General features: G+C 41.1%; 1 protein-coding gene across 1 annotated transcript in view; it reads right to left on the minus strand.

Annotated features, from left to right (window-relative positions):
* Positions 1-1,053: 1,053 nt before the first annotated feature.
* LOC100772423 (cell surface glycoprotein CD200 receptor 2-like) overlaps positions 1,054-16,846 on the minus strand; it is a 35,107-nt gene continuing 19,314 nt past the window's right edge. The window contains exons 2-5 of the mRNA XM_035444117.1: positions 13,803-14,123; positions 13,443-13,691; positions 10,921-11,035; positions 1,054-1,333 (exon numbers count right to left, since the gene is read on the minus strand). Of these exons, the coding sequence (XP_035300008.1) occupies positions 1,054-1,333; positions 10,921-11,035; positions 13,443-13,691; positions 13,803-14,123 (965 nt within the window). The remainder of the gene's footprint in view (positions 1,334-10,920; positions 11,036-13,442; positions 13,692-13,802; positions 14,124-16,846) is intronic.

The following is a 16,846-nucleotide window of genomic DNA, read 5'->3' on the forward strand; positions in this document are numbered from 1 at the left end:
GGCTCCCTACATATCCCCCTTTTTTTATTAATTAATGATAAGGCTTTATATTTTTACAAGCAAATAGGTCACCCATATGTTGAGGGATAGAGGCAGAGGTTGTACCTTCCCAAATCAAACAATAAGACTGTGTACGAGAGTCGCGACTAGGCTGTTAGCTTGACCCGAAGCACTCTCGACCTGTCCTCTGCCGTTTTTCTGGGAAAGGGAGGCTGGGGCAGGCAACCCTTATGCAGGACAACATGCCTCCCAGAGAAGCCTGCATACTGGGCAACTTCTCTGTGTGAAGCTCTGTTCGACATCCCTCATGGGCTGCTCAAACCAGACACTCTACCCTGTGCAATGAGCCTAGGCTCCGGGTGTGTAAGAGGTGTCTGGCCAGCGGCCTATTGCTTAAGCATAGTTAGCCAAATATCAGTGGAAGCCCCTTGTTTTAAAACTACAGGCGCTTGGGCTATAACCATCTTGCCTCTCTTAGTTTGAGCCTTGAGCTTACAGACCAGCCAGAGAAGTAACACCAATCCACAGCAAACGGCTGCACCAAACAATCCCACCCCCACCCCTTTCTCTCCATCAAGGACAGGAGTTAATCTGGATAATAATAGCGGCTCTCAACTCCCGGGGAGAGGGTGGAGTTTCAACTTTTGAAGGTCCGAAGGGGCTCTTCGGGTGAGTCTTTCTGGGATCCACAGGGGATTTTCTTCATCCTGTGGGAAAAACACAATAGCTCCCCTGGATCTTATGAGAATAGGATCCGGGCCTCTCCAAAGACCAGTTAAGATATCTTTTTATTTTATCATTTTCTTTGGCCTTTTAGGTTTTGAGGTGAGATGCTTGGCCTCAGTATGGCCCTGAGTGTCAATGTTTATGAGGCTTTAAAGCCCCAGGCATTCCAGGCCTAACATGCATGGCCTTTTCCCCTATCAAAGACTGGGAAAGCCATCTGTAATTTCCTCCGCTCCTCTAATGGTAAGAAGGAGTCGGTACCAAATAATAGGGGTGTTGATGGAAGTACACCCGCTGGATTAACAGGCGATGGCCTCATATTTGCTTTCACTTTTGGCAGCCGATATCTATCGGGGTGGTATCTGTCCTCTTTATATCGTGCTGCTCCTCCTCTAGCTCTGCTTCCTTGCTAGAGTCTAAAATCTCAGAGTCTGAGCTGCTCAGCTCCAAGGCCTCTAGTTTCATTGTAGGGCAGAGGCTAGGTTTTGAGTCTTTATTTCTCTTAAATTTACCGGGGTGTGACTGGTTATCTCCTATTTTCTCTCCCTCCTTTTTTGTTTCTTTTTCATCTAGCTGAGCTGTTTTCTCTAAAACTTTATCTCTTGAGCTTTCAGAGTCATCAGAGCTATCAAGATTTAAAGCTTTAAACTTATTTACAGAATCATCTAACAAATTATTCACTCCCTTGTCATTAGACATTCCGGGAGGTCCTTTTTTCTTACACACTCCCTTGTCAGTAGACATCCCGGGAGGTCCTTTTTCCTTATATTTTATTGTTGGACGCGCCCCATCTCTCACTACATTCGGTTTCTGACATGTAATTCTGGACTTCTTTAAGATTGCTACAACAGTGAGAAAGGTCAAAATAGCTCCTAGTAAAAGCACAGAAGCCTCTATATTAACCTCCCAAAATAGCAACATTCCCAAGCCAAAGTCCAGAAAAGACATACCTCTCCGAATTTACCACCCTGCAGTTCTGAATCCACCCCGTTAGAGGGGTCTCCGTGGTGCCGGTGATGTTGAGGTCAATTTCCCGGGTTTCGGCACCAGATGTCCCGCGTGCTATATGTTCTCGCCAGCAAGAAATATGCACAGGACACTCGGATCCTTCTGCAGGAAAGCTTTAATGCATCTTGAGAGTGGGAGAGCATAAGCTTACCAGAGCGGAGACACTGAGCCAAGAATCCCATCCCTTAATAAAGGCTGGCCGCGGCCGCCTGGGACGTGTTACCCTATGAATGGCTTCAGCTCCTCAGGCCAAATGAGCCACGGGATAGGCAGAGATCAAAGGAATGGAAATTACCCAGCGCCTGTGAAATAATTTACATTTGGTGCCTGCAGGCACCATCATTGTAATGGAGAATGCAAGGACGGCTCCCTACATGGAGGCAGGACTATTACTGGGGCCTTGGCAATCTCTTGTTATTCTGGAGCCTGCCAGCCGAGTTTGGATCCCGTGAGCAGATCTCTGGTGTCAGGTGTCCCCCAGTAGGACAGGTGTCCCCCCTTTTCTTTGTGTACCAAAACCTGAGAATGTGGTTTTATTTTAAAATAAAGATATTTCATCTGTAACTAGTTAAAAAAAAACATACAGGGTTGGTATAGGTAGAGTGTGGCTGGCATCCTTATGAAAGAAGAATGGGCATATACATGCATATACGGAAACGTTCCTGTGAAGACAAAGGCAAAGACAGAGATGTGTGTCTTCTACAAGTTAAGAAACAAGGATCAGCAGGCCCCCAGAAGCTAGGAAACAGGAAAGGACCAGATCCTTCCTTCCTGCATTAGAACATTTAGATTCATGTGATGACAAACCACAGCACAAAGACACTTGGAGAGCCAAAACTCTCTTACTTATTTACTTACTTACTTACAGCCTCAAGAAAATGCTGCTATGCAGGGTCACAGAAGACTTGTGCCCACCAACAGGAGAACAGCAAGCTGGATGAGTAGCGGGTGGCTCATGTGTGAAAAGCAAGGGGTAAGGGTGGGGAGTAGGACTGAGGTTGTTGAGTTTGAATAACCTCACAAGACCTGGGCATGGCTATCTGTAGGACAGTATTTCCCCCCTTTAATTAAAACTAGATTCTTTTCTTATACAGTATACCCTTATTTCAGTTTCTCTTCCCTCTACTCCTCCAAGTTCCTCCCCACCTCCACTCCTATCAAAATCCACTCGCTTTCTGTCTCTCATTAGAAAAACACAGGCTTCTAAGGTATAACCACAAAACATACCAAAATAAAATATAGTAAGACTAACAAAAACCATCACACTAAGGCTGAACAAGGAAATGAACATAGGGAAAAGAGTCTAAGAGAAGACACAAGAATCAGAGACCTACCTGTTCACATTCTCAGGGTTCCCATGAAAATATTAAAACTGAAAGCGATGGTATATACACAGAAGCCTGTGTCCCCTGAGCCCTGTAGCTTTGTGCTTGCTGCTGCAGTCCCTGTAAGGAGATATGTGCCTTGCTTAGCTGATTTAGAAGGCCTGTTCTCCTGGTGTCCTCTATGCCCTCTGGATCTTACACTCTTTCCACTTTCTAAACAACAGGGATCCCCAATCACTGAGGGGAGGGACTTGATGGAGGCATTCCATTTAAAACTGTGTGTTCTAAGGTCTCTCTCTCTCTCTCTCTCTCTCTCTCTCTCTCTCTCTGTGTGTGTGTGTGTGTGTGTGTGTGTGTGTGTGTGTGTGTGTGTGTTAGAGTGTAAAGTTCGGATATGGACTTCTGTATTTATCTCTATCTGCTGCAGGAGGAAGCTTCTCAGATGATGGTTGGATAAAGCACTGATCTATGAGAATAGCAGACTATCATTAGGAGTCATATTATTATTATTTTCTTAGATTAATACTATTTGATTTTACCCTGAGTCTCTGGGCTATCTAGTCACTAGTTCATGGTCACCTGAGCAGTGTCAGTTGGGTTCTATCTGGTAGAGTGGACCTCAAGTCAAATCAGATGTTTACCGGTTCTGCCACAAGCTTAGTGCCACCATTGCCCTAGCATATTATATGCAGTATAAATTGTAGATCAAGACTATTGTGTCTGGATTGGTGCGTACATTTCCCTGATAATATACCGCAGAGTGCCTTCCCATACCAAAAATACTAGAATGTAGTGTTGAAGGCTATATTTAGGCACCAGCTCAAACTCTCCATGTTCAATGACTTCTGTAGGTGTTGTCTTCAGCAATGTGGCCTTGCTGTCAGTCTGTGGAGAAAAAGATCCTGGATTGTTTGGGGGAGGTTCTCAGGGGCCCCTGTGACCAACAACTCAATGAGATATAATCCAATCCCAGTACTGGAAGCTCTGTTTAGTGACAAGAGATGGCCACCTGAGACTTCATCTTCCTCATTTTTTAGAGACTTCATTAGGATTGCCTTCATGTATTTTAGAAAGATTTCACTCTTCTAGGTTTCCATATTGTTTCTCAAATGGCCCTCCCTTCTAGCTGTCTTTCCCTGAATTCCATGTCCTTTCCCCTTCCCCACCTGATCCTGCTGTTCCCATTGACTCATGACCCCAGTCCACCCATAACATCTATTCCATTTCCCCCTCCCAAGGAGATCCACGATCACCCTAGCCCTTTCCTATATTCCTAACCTCCCTTGGTCTACAGTTTATAGCTTAGTTACCATTTATCAATAGAAAATATCTACTTATGAGTGAATAGAATACATCAGATATGATTTTTCTGAATCGGGGTTAGCTCACTCAGGATGATTTTTTTTCTAGATCCATCCATTTGCCTGCAAATTTCATGATGTTATTTTTTTAATAGCTGAGTAATGCTCCATTGTATAAAGCATTACTTTTTCCTTATCTATTCTTCAGTGGAGGGACTACCTTCAGTGTTTCCAGTTTCTGGCTATTATGAATACAGCAACAGTGAACATGTTTAAGCAAGTGTCATTGAGATAGGCAGAAGTATCCTTTGGGTGTATGCCCAAGAGTTGTATAGCTGGGTCTTGAGTTAGATTGTTTCCCATCTTTTTCAGGAACTAGCATACTGATTTCCATAGTGGTTATATAAGTTCCCACTCCCACCTGCTATGGTGGAGTGTTCCCTTTATTCCATATGCTGGCCAGCATCAGCTGTCACTTGTATTATTTATCTTAGCCATTCTGACATGTGTAAGTAGTTGTGATTTGCATCTCCTGGTAGCTAATGATGTTGAACATTTATTTCTTTATTTCTTTAAATATTTCTGGACCATTTGAGTATCCTATATTGGGAGTTTTCTTTTTAAGTCTTTAACCCATTAATCCTCTATTAGATGTGAAGTTAGGAAAACACTTTTCCCATAGTGTCCTTAGCATTATAGAAATTATTCAGTTTCTTGAGGTTCCACTTATTAATTTTTGGTCTTATTGCCTGTGCTACTGGTGCTACTGGTGTTCTGTTTAGAACATGTCCTTGTCAAAGGATGTTCCCCACATTCTATCAGGTTCAGTGTATCTGGTCTTATGATAAGATTTTTGATCCATTTGAAGTTGAGTTTTGTGCAGGGTGATAGATATGGATAGATATGGATCTATTCACATTATACATGCAGACATCTAGTGTGACCAGCCATTTGTTTAAAATTCTCTCTTTATTCCAGTGTGTGTTTCTGGCTTGTTTATCAAAACAGATGTCTGTAGGTATGTGCATTATGTCTGGATTTTCAATTCAATTCCACTGATCAACACTTCAATTCCATTGATCAACACATCTGTTTTTATCCTAATAGCATGCTATTTTTATTACTTTAGCTTCATAGTACAACTTGAAATCAGGAATGGTGGTATCTCCTGCAGTTCTGTTATTGTTCATGATTGTTTTAGCTGTCTTGGGTTTTTTTTTCCATATGACACTGAGAATTGACCTTTCAAGATCTATCAAGAATTTCATTGAATCTGTAGACTTCTTTTAGTGGGATGAACTTTATATACTTTGTTTAAAAACAAAAAAAAACACTTTCCATCTTCTAATGTCTTTTCTTATTTCTTATTTCAAAGCATTGAATTTTTGTCATACAAGGCTTTCACTTGTTTGGGTACAGTTACCCCAAGATATTTTGTATTAATTTTGGCTATTGTGAATGGTGTTGTTTTTTTGATTTCTTTCTCAGTAAATTTATCACTTGTATATAGGAATGCTACTGATTTTTTTAGTTAATCTTGGATCTAGCAACATCACTAAAGGTGTTTATCAGCTGTAGGAGCTCCTGAGTAGAAATTTTAGGGACACTTATGCATACTATTGTGTCATCTGCAAATAGCAAAAGTTTGACTTCTTCCTTTCCAATTTGTATCCCCCTTGATTTACTTCAGTAGTCTTATTGCTTTAGCTAAGAATTCAAGTACTATATTGCATAGGTATGGAGAGAGTGGAGAACCCTGTGTTATTCCTTATTTTAGTGGAATTGATTTCATTTTTTCTATGTTTAAATTGATGACTATGGGCTTGCTGTAAACTGCCATTATCCCTAATCTCTCCAGGACTTGTGTTTTTATATTAATTAATTTTTCCCAGTCCAATGACAGTTTCCCCTCCCAGTCTCTCTTTCTTACACTTCTACTCCTCAGTTCTCCTCAGGAGAGTACAGGCCTCTCGAGTATATCAGGCAGTCGTGGCATATCAAGTTGCAGTAACATTAGGCACCTCCTCTCCTGTTAAGGCTGGATGACGCAACCCAGTAAGAGGAAAGAGTCCCAAAAGCCGGTAACAGAGTCGGAGATAGCCCCTGCTCCTTCTGTTAGGAATGTCACAAGAAGACCAAACTACAAAATTGTAATATATGTGAAGAGGGCTTCAGTCAGTCAGTCCCATGCAAGTTCTCCTGTTGGCAGTTTAGTCTCTGTGAGACCCTAAAATCCGAGCTTTGTTGATTCTGTGAGTTTTCTTGTGGTGTCTTTGGTCCTTATGGCTCCCTTAATCCTTTCTGTCTATTTTCCACAGGATTCCCTGAGATCTGACTAATGTTTGGCTGTGGGTCTGCACAGGTTTCTACCAGTTAGTTGGTGAAACCTCTCTGATTACAATTGGGCTAGGCAACAATCTGTGGGTATAACAGTATTTCATTAGGAATAACTTCATTGACTTTTCTTCTTTTTTGCCAGTCATGGTTGGTTCTATCCTAGGTTTCTGGGTATCCAGTCCCTGGGTTCTGGCCCTCTAGACTGTGTGAGGTATGGGCTCACTTTCATAGTATGGGTCTCAAGTCATTGATTGGCTACACCCATAGTTTCTGCTCTACCTTTGTCCCAGCATAGCTTGTAGGGAGGGCAAATTGTAGGTCAAAGGGTATGCAGCTGGGTTTGGGTACCAAGCCCTCCAATGGAACTCTTACCTGATGACAGGAGATGGCCACTTTGGCACCATATCTGCCATTGCTAGGAGTCTGGTCTAGGATCATGTTCATAGATTCTAGGAAGTTTCCATTACACTAGGTTTCTATCTCACCTCAGCAGTGCCCCTGATTCCAGCTGTCTTCTTCAGTACTCTCTCCTTCTATCCTCCCCACACCTAATCCCTCCTGTTCCCATGCCTACCCCTAGTTCAGACTTCTCCCCCATCCATCTGTGATGTCTGTTCTGTTTCCAATTCACAGTGAGATTCCTATGTTCCTCTCACTCACGTCTGGAGCCTTTCTTGTTACCTAGCTTCTTTGGGTCTGTGGATTGTAGCATGGTTATCCTTTATTTTACAGTTAATATCCACCTATAAATGAGTACATATCATGCTTGTCTTTCTTGGTCTGGGTTACCTCACTCAGAATGATCTTTTCTAGTTCCATCTATTTGCTGGCAAATTTCATGATGTCATTGTTTTTAACAGATGAGTAATACTCCATTGTGTAAATGTAACACATTTTCTTTCTTCACTCTTCATTTTATGGATGTCCATGTCATTTCCAGATTTTGGCTATTATGAATAAACCTGCTATGAAAATAGTTGTCGAAGTGTCCTTGTGGTATGTTAGAGCATCCTTTGGGTATACACCTGTGAGAGGTATAGCTCGGTCTTGAGGTAGGTCTGTTCCCAATTTTCTGAGGATCCACCACATTGATTTCCATAGTAGCTGTACAAGTTTGCATTCACACTGGCAATGGAGAAGTGTTCCCCTTGCTCTACATCCTCTCCAGCTTAAGCTGTCACTTAATTGATATTAGCCATTCTGACAGGTGTAAGATGAAATCTCAGAGTCAGTTTGGTTTTCATTTCCCTGAGAGGTTGTTCAAGTGTTTCTTGGCCACTTAAGATTCCTCTGTGAGAATTTTCTGTTTATATCTATACCCCATTTTTAACTGGATTATTTGGTTTGTTGCTGTCTAGTTTTTTTATATATATTTTGGAAACTGGCCATTAGTCAGATGTTGCTTTTGTGAAGATCCTTTCCTATTCCATAGTCTGCAGTTCTTTCTCTCTTTTCCTTCCTTCCTTCCTACCTTCCTCTCTTCCCTTCTTTTTGTTTGCTTTTTAGACAGGGCCATTCTGTGTAACCACTCTGGATGTCCTGGAACTTGTTTTGTAGACTACGCTGAACTGGAACTCAGAGATCTGCCTCCCAAGTGCAGGGATTAAAGTCCTGTACCACCATCAACAGGCTCTTCAGGACTTTTATAATGAAAGGGTTTTGCATTTGTCAAAGGCCTTTTCTGCATCTACTGTGATGTAGGTTTTTTCCTTTTCTTTTCTTTTTTTTTTTTTTTTGCTCTCAGTTTTTTTATATGATGGAATACAGTTATTGATGTTCATATATTGACCTATCCCTGGGATGAAGTCTACTTGATTTTGTTGGGTTTTTGATGTGTTCTTGGATTTGGTTTGCCAGTATTTTGCTGAGTATTTTTGCATCAGTGTTCATAAGGGAAATTAATCTGTGTTTCTCTTTCTCGGTTGTGTCTTTATGTGGTGTGCGTACCATGGTAACTGTCGCATCATAAAATGAATTGGGCAAGCTTTCTTTTCTATTTTGTGGAGTTAGGTTTGAGCAATGTATGAGTTACTTAATGCCACAAATGTGCTACCTGATACATAATCACAGGAACTCTATGGCAATGACTCTTTATTTGTCTGGGATCAGCACTGGCTCATGTCTAATAATGCTGATTGAGCTTGCTCAAGTGTCTGAGGGAAAGCTGACTCCTGCTTCTTGAGATGGCCTCCACAGAGAGATGAAAGTCTTGACTACCATGGATCAGTTGTGTTCTATTCTCATCCTCCAGCAGGCTAGGCCTTCCATATTCCCTTAGAATAAAAAGTAGAAACATTCAGGAACTTTTGAGACCCAAACTCAAAATTGACAAACTGACATTTATGTATCTTTTTATTGGCCAGAAAAAAAAACTAGTTCAAGTGAATACAGAGCCATGGACTCTATATGGAAAGAACTTTGAGATCTACTAAAAATGTGAGAGACAGGTGACAGGAAGATTTAGTCATGAACAGAATTGTCTTCCACAATAGAACATGGAAGAGAGACAGCAACCCAAGCTACTTGCAATCTCTGCCCCTGTATTTCCCAGTGTGTTAGAGAATTCCAGTATTAGACCTCTTCCCTCTTTATGTTCTGACTTAAACATGAAGACCTTGTAAGGAAAGAGGAGATAAAAAGAGCACAAACTTTACAGGTGTTTGAGTGACAGTTATGATTTTATTCACTGTTTGACACATAGTGATTTCCCACTACTAAAGTAGGCATTCATCTTGAGATTAGCACCCTTTCTCCTCTTTATTGTGTGCAGAGATTTGCTAAGTGTGCAGAAACCCTCATTCTCAGTACTAGTCATGGAATCTCAGCAGGTGGCTTACTACTCCAGGACTGATTCATAAATTATCCCATATACAATCTTCCCCTCTCTGCAGTCACCACTGAATACAAACTATCCTGAGAACAGAGTTGTGGAATAAACCAGCAGGTTAGATCAGCACCCCTTTATCCTCTGTCTTGACCTGATCAATACATTAGAGTGTACAATGGACAAACTTAAACTTTTAAAGAACCACCCGAAGCTCCTGTGCAAGTATCCTTTAGCATCATACATTCATTTTCTTCCTAGACTTTTACTAAAAAATAAAAGTAATAGCACAAATCACTTGCCACCTTACCCAGGAAATAATTATTTTAAATATATATTTTTATTATAGGTCTACTATCTGTGTCAAATGAAGACAAAGTCTTTGTTTACAGTTATTAGGGTACACCCGTGTCTTATCATTACCCTCACTGATCCATCCCTGTAAGTTACAATCCAGACAGGAAAGGAAATTGAGACACTGAGGCTCTAAACAGTAAGGAGATTTTGAGTGTTATCTCCATGACATTGGACATTGGCAGTGCCTTCTCTGGGTTCAATGTTTAACTTCTACTAACATGCAGAGATACTGCAAAAAAAAAAAAAAAAAGCTCCTAGCCATGTATTCAAAGATTTACACAAAAGCAACTTGGTACCAAGGAAGTAAGGAAAGAAGGCCAGATGGGGATGACTTGAAGGTGCTGCTTTCATTGCACTGACAGTGCAATATTTATGATCGCATAAAATTGCTAGGAACAGGAAGTTGATGGAAGCCATTCCTGTAGGACCCAGCCAACACTGTTGTTCACCTTTTGCTAAGCCATCTTCTTCTTTAGTCTGACAAGTGGGGAAGGGAGAGAGTAGATGGCCATTCATACATGTATGGTGGGAAACACCAAGCTTTTGCCTGTATGTTCATACTGCATGGCTGCCAGCTGTCACACGGCTTCTAACAAACATGAAAACATCAGGAACAGGTATGCTGGATGTCAACATGAGGGATGATTGCAAATGGCTGTTTTCTTGCATTCTGTCATCAGACTAATGGGCTTAAGAAATCTAGATTTTCATTTTCTAGAAATAAACAACATAAAATTCAAATAAGCAGGAATGAACAGAAACCCACCAAGAGAAACTTGTAAATAAATTCATAAAGTTCCATCTACTTCATTTCAACCAATGAAGCCTGAATGAGAGGGCCTTCTTAATTAGAACTGCAGTAAGCCACACACTTTTGTCAGAGCTGTGGGCTCCCTTATTTAAAGAAAGCTGGATTCTGAAGAAGACTGAGGGAACAACCATGACAGGGCCATATAAAATACTTCCTCAGGCCACTGGATCTCAACCTTATGACAATATTTTCTTCCTAATGAGCCTTAACATTTCAGTTTTCTGTTCCTACCTGAAATAATTTCTCTTCTGCAAGAAAGCAAATCCTAGGATGAGCAGAATAATCCCCAAAAGGGAAAGTTTTGCATAGAGAATGGTCAGCAAGGAATGCAGAGGGCTGGTGACACCTTTAACAACAGGCAAGAATAAAAATTCAGGTCAGTTCAGTCATAGTGCTAATCAAGAAATTAAAAGCAAACAACTTTAAAATCACTTACAGTGTATCTAAAGTTTTAGAGAACGTCAAAATCAGAAAACCTTATCAATTATAATTCAAATAACACTCAGATGTCATTATTTCCGGATCAAGTTGAGAAATAAAGACCAGCTTTTTTGCTTGGTAAGCATTAACAAATATTTTAAGGTGAATAAATGCCCACTAAGTATTGCTAATACTTCCTAGTTATATAAGGAAAAAGTTCCCAAGCAAATATTACTTTATTTTATGAACATATAAGTACATCATTTCCATCCATTCATCTCTTCCTCCAACATTTGGTTTTTATTTTTGGTTTTTATTCTAAATGACTTACATGTTCTAAATACAAACCCTCTGCCAACTCTGTAATTAGCAAATATGTTTCCCACTCTATAGGCTGCCTCTGTAGCCAGTTAAGAGTTTCCTTTGCAGTACAGAAACTTCAATCCCATTTAGTTCCACTTGCAGATCCTTTTCTTATTTTCTAAGCAACCAGAGTCCTATTTAGAAAGTCCTTACCTGAGCCTATACCCTGCACTGTACTCAGTGAACCCCCTGCTCTTTATTCTGCAAGTTTTAGAGTAACAGGTGTAACAATGAGATCCTTGCTACATTCGGGATTTATTTGTGTGCAATGAGAAGAATTGAGTTTCATTTCAACATGTAGATATCCTATTTTCCCAACACCATTTTTAAAGGTGCCATTTTCTTCAGTGAATGTTTTTTGAATTGAAAAAATCGGGTGGCTATACACACATGGATCAATTCTGTTCCATTAATCAATATGTCTAGTTTTGTTCTGATACCATTCTGGTTTTGCCACTTTCCCTGCATAGTAGATCCTGAAATTGGGTCTGATGATACTTCTAGTGGTTGTTGTTGTTGTCCTTATTGTTCTAGATGACTTACAAGACACCAAACAATGCTAAGCAAGGAAGACATGCTCTAAACATCTGAAGCATCAGAATGGTTCCTCAGTACCAGCTCCAGGTCAGGGAGAGATGGAATTAGGATAGCATCTTGCTGACCTACTAGATGGAAGAGATTAGGGGAGGGCTCTTCTGGGAAAGAGAGCAACTGGAAAAACCATCAGAAAATGAATTAACCTGAATTCTGTTGGGAACACAGAAAGGGAAATGTGGAGATTAGAGCTATAATGATCAGAACCTAATTACAGGTAAGTATGTCAGGTGACACATCAGACTTTGGAAATGCAGAACAAAACAACATAGTTCTTACTCTTGAGATTCTTCTACTGCGATCAGAGAAGTAGATTTTTGAGATATAATAAGAAATAAGAAACCATTATAGTGGCTCACACCTTGACTCCCAGCAGCGGGATTAAATGCAGGTGGAGGCAGAGGCAGGTGGATCTCTGTGAATTCCTGGCCATCCTGGTCTGCATAATGAGTACCTCCTAGGACTAGGTACTAGGATCCTATCTCAAATAAACAAACAAAAAAATCTTAAAATTCAAAATAAAAAAGAAATACATAGATGGTCTTTGTTCTCCACATCCTGAAACACAGCTCCTAGAATAATTGTCACGATAATAAAAATACCTTTAATATGCCAGGAAGATTATCAATGTCTAGAAGCTCTTAGAGAGCTTCATGGTGGGGACTGTCACCAGAAAGACTAAATTGTGGTTAGAGAATTCGGATTTAGAACCAGAATCTACCACCATCACCACCATTGACTTGTTGTGAAGGAAGAGTGGCTAGAGATTGAGTCAATCACCAATGATCAATAATTAGCTATAGTGACTATGCAACAAAATCTTATTAGCAATCCTAAACACTACAGTTTGAAAGGGTTCATTATGGAAAACTGGAAGAACAGAAGTCCTTGTCTGTCCCCCTGTTGCAGTCTTTATAATAAACCACCAATAGTAAGCAAAGTGCATCCTCAGTTCTGTGAACCATTCTACCAAATCACTGAGCCTGAGACATACAGAAACATCCTGAATTTATAGCTAGTTGATAAGAACTGCAGGTGATAGATAACTGAAAACTTGTTACTAATGTCTGGAGTGGGTCATTGTCCTAGTTAGCTTTAACTTTCTATTTCACACAGCCTAGATCCACCCAAGAGGTCCGTACACTGTAGATGGCACCATTCCCTGGGCATGTGAAATACCTTGGCATAGGTCTGAGGAGCTAGCAAGCAGCTTCATGGTTTCTGCCTGAGTTGTCTTGACTTTCCTCTTTCCTCCCCTAAGTGGATTTTGGCCACAGTATTTGTCACAAATGGAATGAAATTAGAATGCTTCTCTTTCATAAAAGAAGAAGTTAAATATCAATGATTTCTTCTTTTAAAAAGGAGGAGGTACTCACCTTGATTCAGTTCTATGGACAGAGTCTGGTTGCCAGTCGGATGGGAGACAAAGCAGAACACAGCAGACACATTGCTGTGCTCCCCATGGTATGTGCTCCTCACAGTCACAGTGCCATTGCTGTGTGATTCATTCTTAGTCACATGATACCCATCTGGGGTCCAAGAGATCTGAGCAGCAGGCTTGCCTGCAATGGCCTCACAAACTGCAGCTCTCTTTTCCCCTGGAATCAGGGTTACTTCAGGGGGGACTGTGGACACAGAAGGAAAAGAGACTCAGCCTTGTCACAAATTCCAAAGGCATTTGATTCTGTTTAAAATCTGGTGGCCTGAAATAGCACAATGTGTGACAAGTTGCTTACCTAGAACTTGGAGGTCATGTATCTGTTGGAAATGCCCTTCAGGTGATGCCATCTGACATGAATAATGCCCCTCATGACTGAGGGCCACTGTATTGATCTGAAGGTCAGGACTCTGGTCAGGTGTGAAGGCCCAGGTGATTCTCCTGTCCGTACAGTTGACTTCACCAATCTCCTTTGTTTCTACATTGTAGAATATTTTGCAAGGAGGCTGGCCTCTGAGGGTTATTTTCCACATTATTAATACTACTGGCTTTGTCCATGAAATAGGAGGGCAGCACAGCAGAGCCTTTGTACCCATCAGTACAGACACTGGAGCGCTATCTGGACACACACACAAAGAGAACGAGAAAGGGAAACCTGTGAGCTAAGTCTGTCCACAGTAGCATATATAAAGTTACACTAGAGCATTGTTTGGCTAATGAATGTTTTCCAGAAAAAATAGATTTTTCTCATATTTCTTTTTCTATATGTTCAATCTATTAGAGAATTAAATACATTTTCACCTTCTAATGTAAAAAATACAAGGCCTCTGGCCTACACACATCTTGTACCATAAAATCTCACAGTGCCTGTACATAGACTTAAAGAGCCCATGAGGGATACAAGTTTTCTGAGTGGTGATTACTTAACAAAATTATCTGTTACACTCACCTGTGGCAAAAAGTCAATCAAGTCATCACTCTAACAGGAGCAGAAATTGCTTGCTTCTGATAAACATTGTATTAACTATCTCAACCATTCTATTTCAATGGTACTTGCTCTTTGGAGTCCTCAAGTCCTCACATCACATCCAGATAAGGGTCATCGAATTAGATGGTGAAGGGTTCTTTAATGCAGACCTGGGATGGTGCTAATCCCATAGCCTTTCTTACTCTAAGGCAGCAAAGCTTTAGAAGGATCAGTTCACCGTCCCTTAAACCAAAAACCTCACATCACCGGATTATCCCATTCATCCTGAATCTGTCCAGCATCCAAGGCATTAGCTACTATTTCTAAGCAAGGTGAACTCTCCATTCCCTCAGTACAGGCCACAGACAAAGAAAAATAGTACCTTCTGATACAGGCAATGAACTATTCTATGTCATTTGATTCCAATCAATACCTGAACATCTTGACTCTAAAAAATATTTAAATAAGAGTTTTAAATATTTAAGTGATTATAAAATAGTAATTAGAAGTCATATCATATGTCAACATCTTTAAAACTAGATTTATGATATATTGATTAAGTATTTCTCATTTATGAGTAACCCTATTTTGTCAAATTGTTTGTAGAGTAGCCCTGCTTTCTTTCTTCCAACCCCTTGCTAGGCAGGCATAACAGATGAGCTGACATGATTAAACTCCTTTCTCTAGATGTCATCTGTTGGGGGGATATTCAGTCACACTGTGAAGACCAACTGTGCATTTGCATTGATTAAATGAAATTAATCTAGTTTCAGGAGACTGAGTTAGCAGCTAGTTAACAGAAAGTAAACATGGAACATCACAGGGCATCCTGCAGAGATAGAAACAGGAAATAGTAGGGAGAGGTTTGGAATGCACTGCTTTGTTTGTTTGTTTGTTTTGAAAGAGTGGAAGTACTCATGTTTTTGGAAACACCAGCAAGAAGAGAAGTTTGGCTGGTTGTAAATCAGCTTCTTTGAGCTAGCAGGTTTTCTTTATGTTGTTGTTTGCTTGCTTGTTTCCATTTTTTATTTAAAACAAAATTGTTTTACATGTCAATCCCAGTTCCCTCTCCCTCCCCTCCTCCCCCCCCCCCAACTAAAACCCTACCTATCACATACCCTTTCTGCTCCCCAGGGAGGGTGAGGCCTTCCATAGGGGGTCTTCAGAGTCTGTCATATCCTTTGGGATAGGGTCTAGGCCCACCCCCATGTGTCTAGGCTCAGGGATTATCCCTCTATGTGGAATGGGCTTCCAAAGTCCATTCCCATGCTAGGGATAAGTACTGATCTACTACAAGAGACCCCATAGATTTCCAAGGCCTCCTCACTGACACCCACGTTCATGGGGTCTGGATCAGTCCCATGCTGGTTTCCCAGCTATCAGTCTGGGGAGCAAGAGTTCCCGATGTTCAGGTCAGCTGTTTCTGTGTGTTTCACCAGCCTGGTCTTGACCCCTTTACTCTTCACACCTCCTTCTCTACAACTAGATTCCAGTTTAGTTCAGTGTTTAGCTGTGGGTGTCTGCTTCTTCTTCCACCAGCTGCTGGATGAAGGCCATAGGATGGCATATAACTCAGTCATCCATCTCTTTATCAGGGGAGGGCATTTAAGGTAGCCTCTCCTCTGTTGCTTAGATTGTTAGCTGGTGTCATCTTTGTAGATCTCTAGACATTTCCCTAGTGCCTGATTTCTCTGTAAACCTAAAATGTCTCCCTCTATTATGGTATCTCTTATCTTGCTCTCTTCTATTCGTCCCCCGACTCAACCTTCCTGCTCCCTCATGTCCTCCTCACCCCTCCTCTTCTCCCCTTCTCATTCTCCCAGCTCCCTTTCTGCTTCCCCCATACTCCCAATTTGCTCAGGAGATCTTGTCCCTTTCCCCTTCTCCGGGGGACCATGTATGTCTCTCTTAAGGTTCTCCTTGTTTACTAGCTTCTCTGGCAGTGTGGATTGTAGGCTGGTAATCCTTTGCTCTATGTCTAAAATCCATATATGAGTGAGTACATATCATGTTTGTCTTTTTGTGACTGGGTTACCTCGCTCAAAATGGTTTCTTCTAGTTCCATCCATTTGCCTGCGAATTTCCATATTCCGTTAGTTTTTTTCCACTGAGTAGTACTCCATTGTGTAAATGTACCACATTTTCTCTATCCATTCTTCAGTTGAGGGGCATCTAGGATGCTTCTAGGTTCTGGCTGTTACACATAATGAGCTAGCAGGTTTTCAACCCAACCTTGACCTTGAGTCTTATTTATAAATAGAATGATAGAGATTTGGTTATAGCTACCTTTAGTGGCAGTAAGAGAGCCAGTGCCTGAAGGAACAGAATTCCTGCCAGGCTGCCACCCTGGGATGCTGCTAGAGAATCAGGTCAGC

Source organism: Cricetulus griseus, chromosome 4, assembly GCF_003668045.3.
Source record: "Cricetulus griseus strain 17A/GY chromosome 4, alternate assembly CriGri-PICRH-1.0, whole genome shotgun sequence".
NCBI lineage: Eukaryota > Metazoa > Chordata > Mammalia > Rodentia > Cricetidae > Cricetulus > Cricetulus griseus.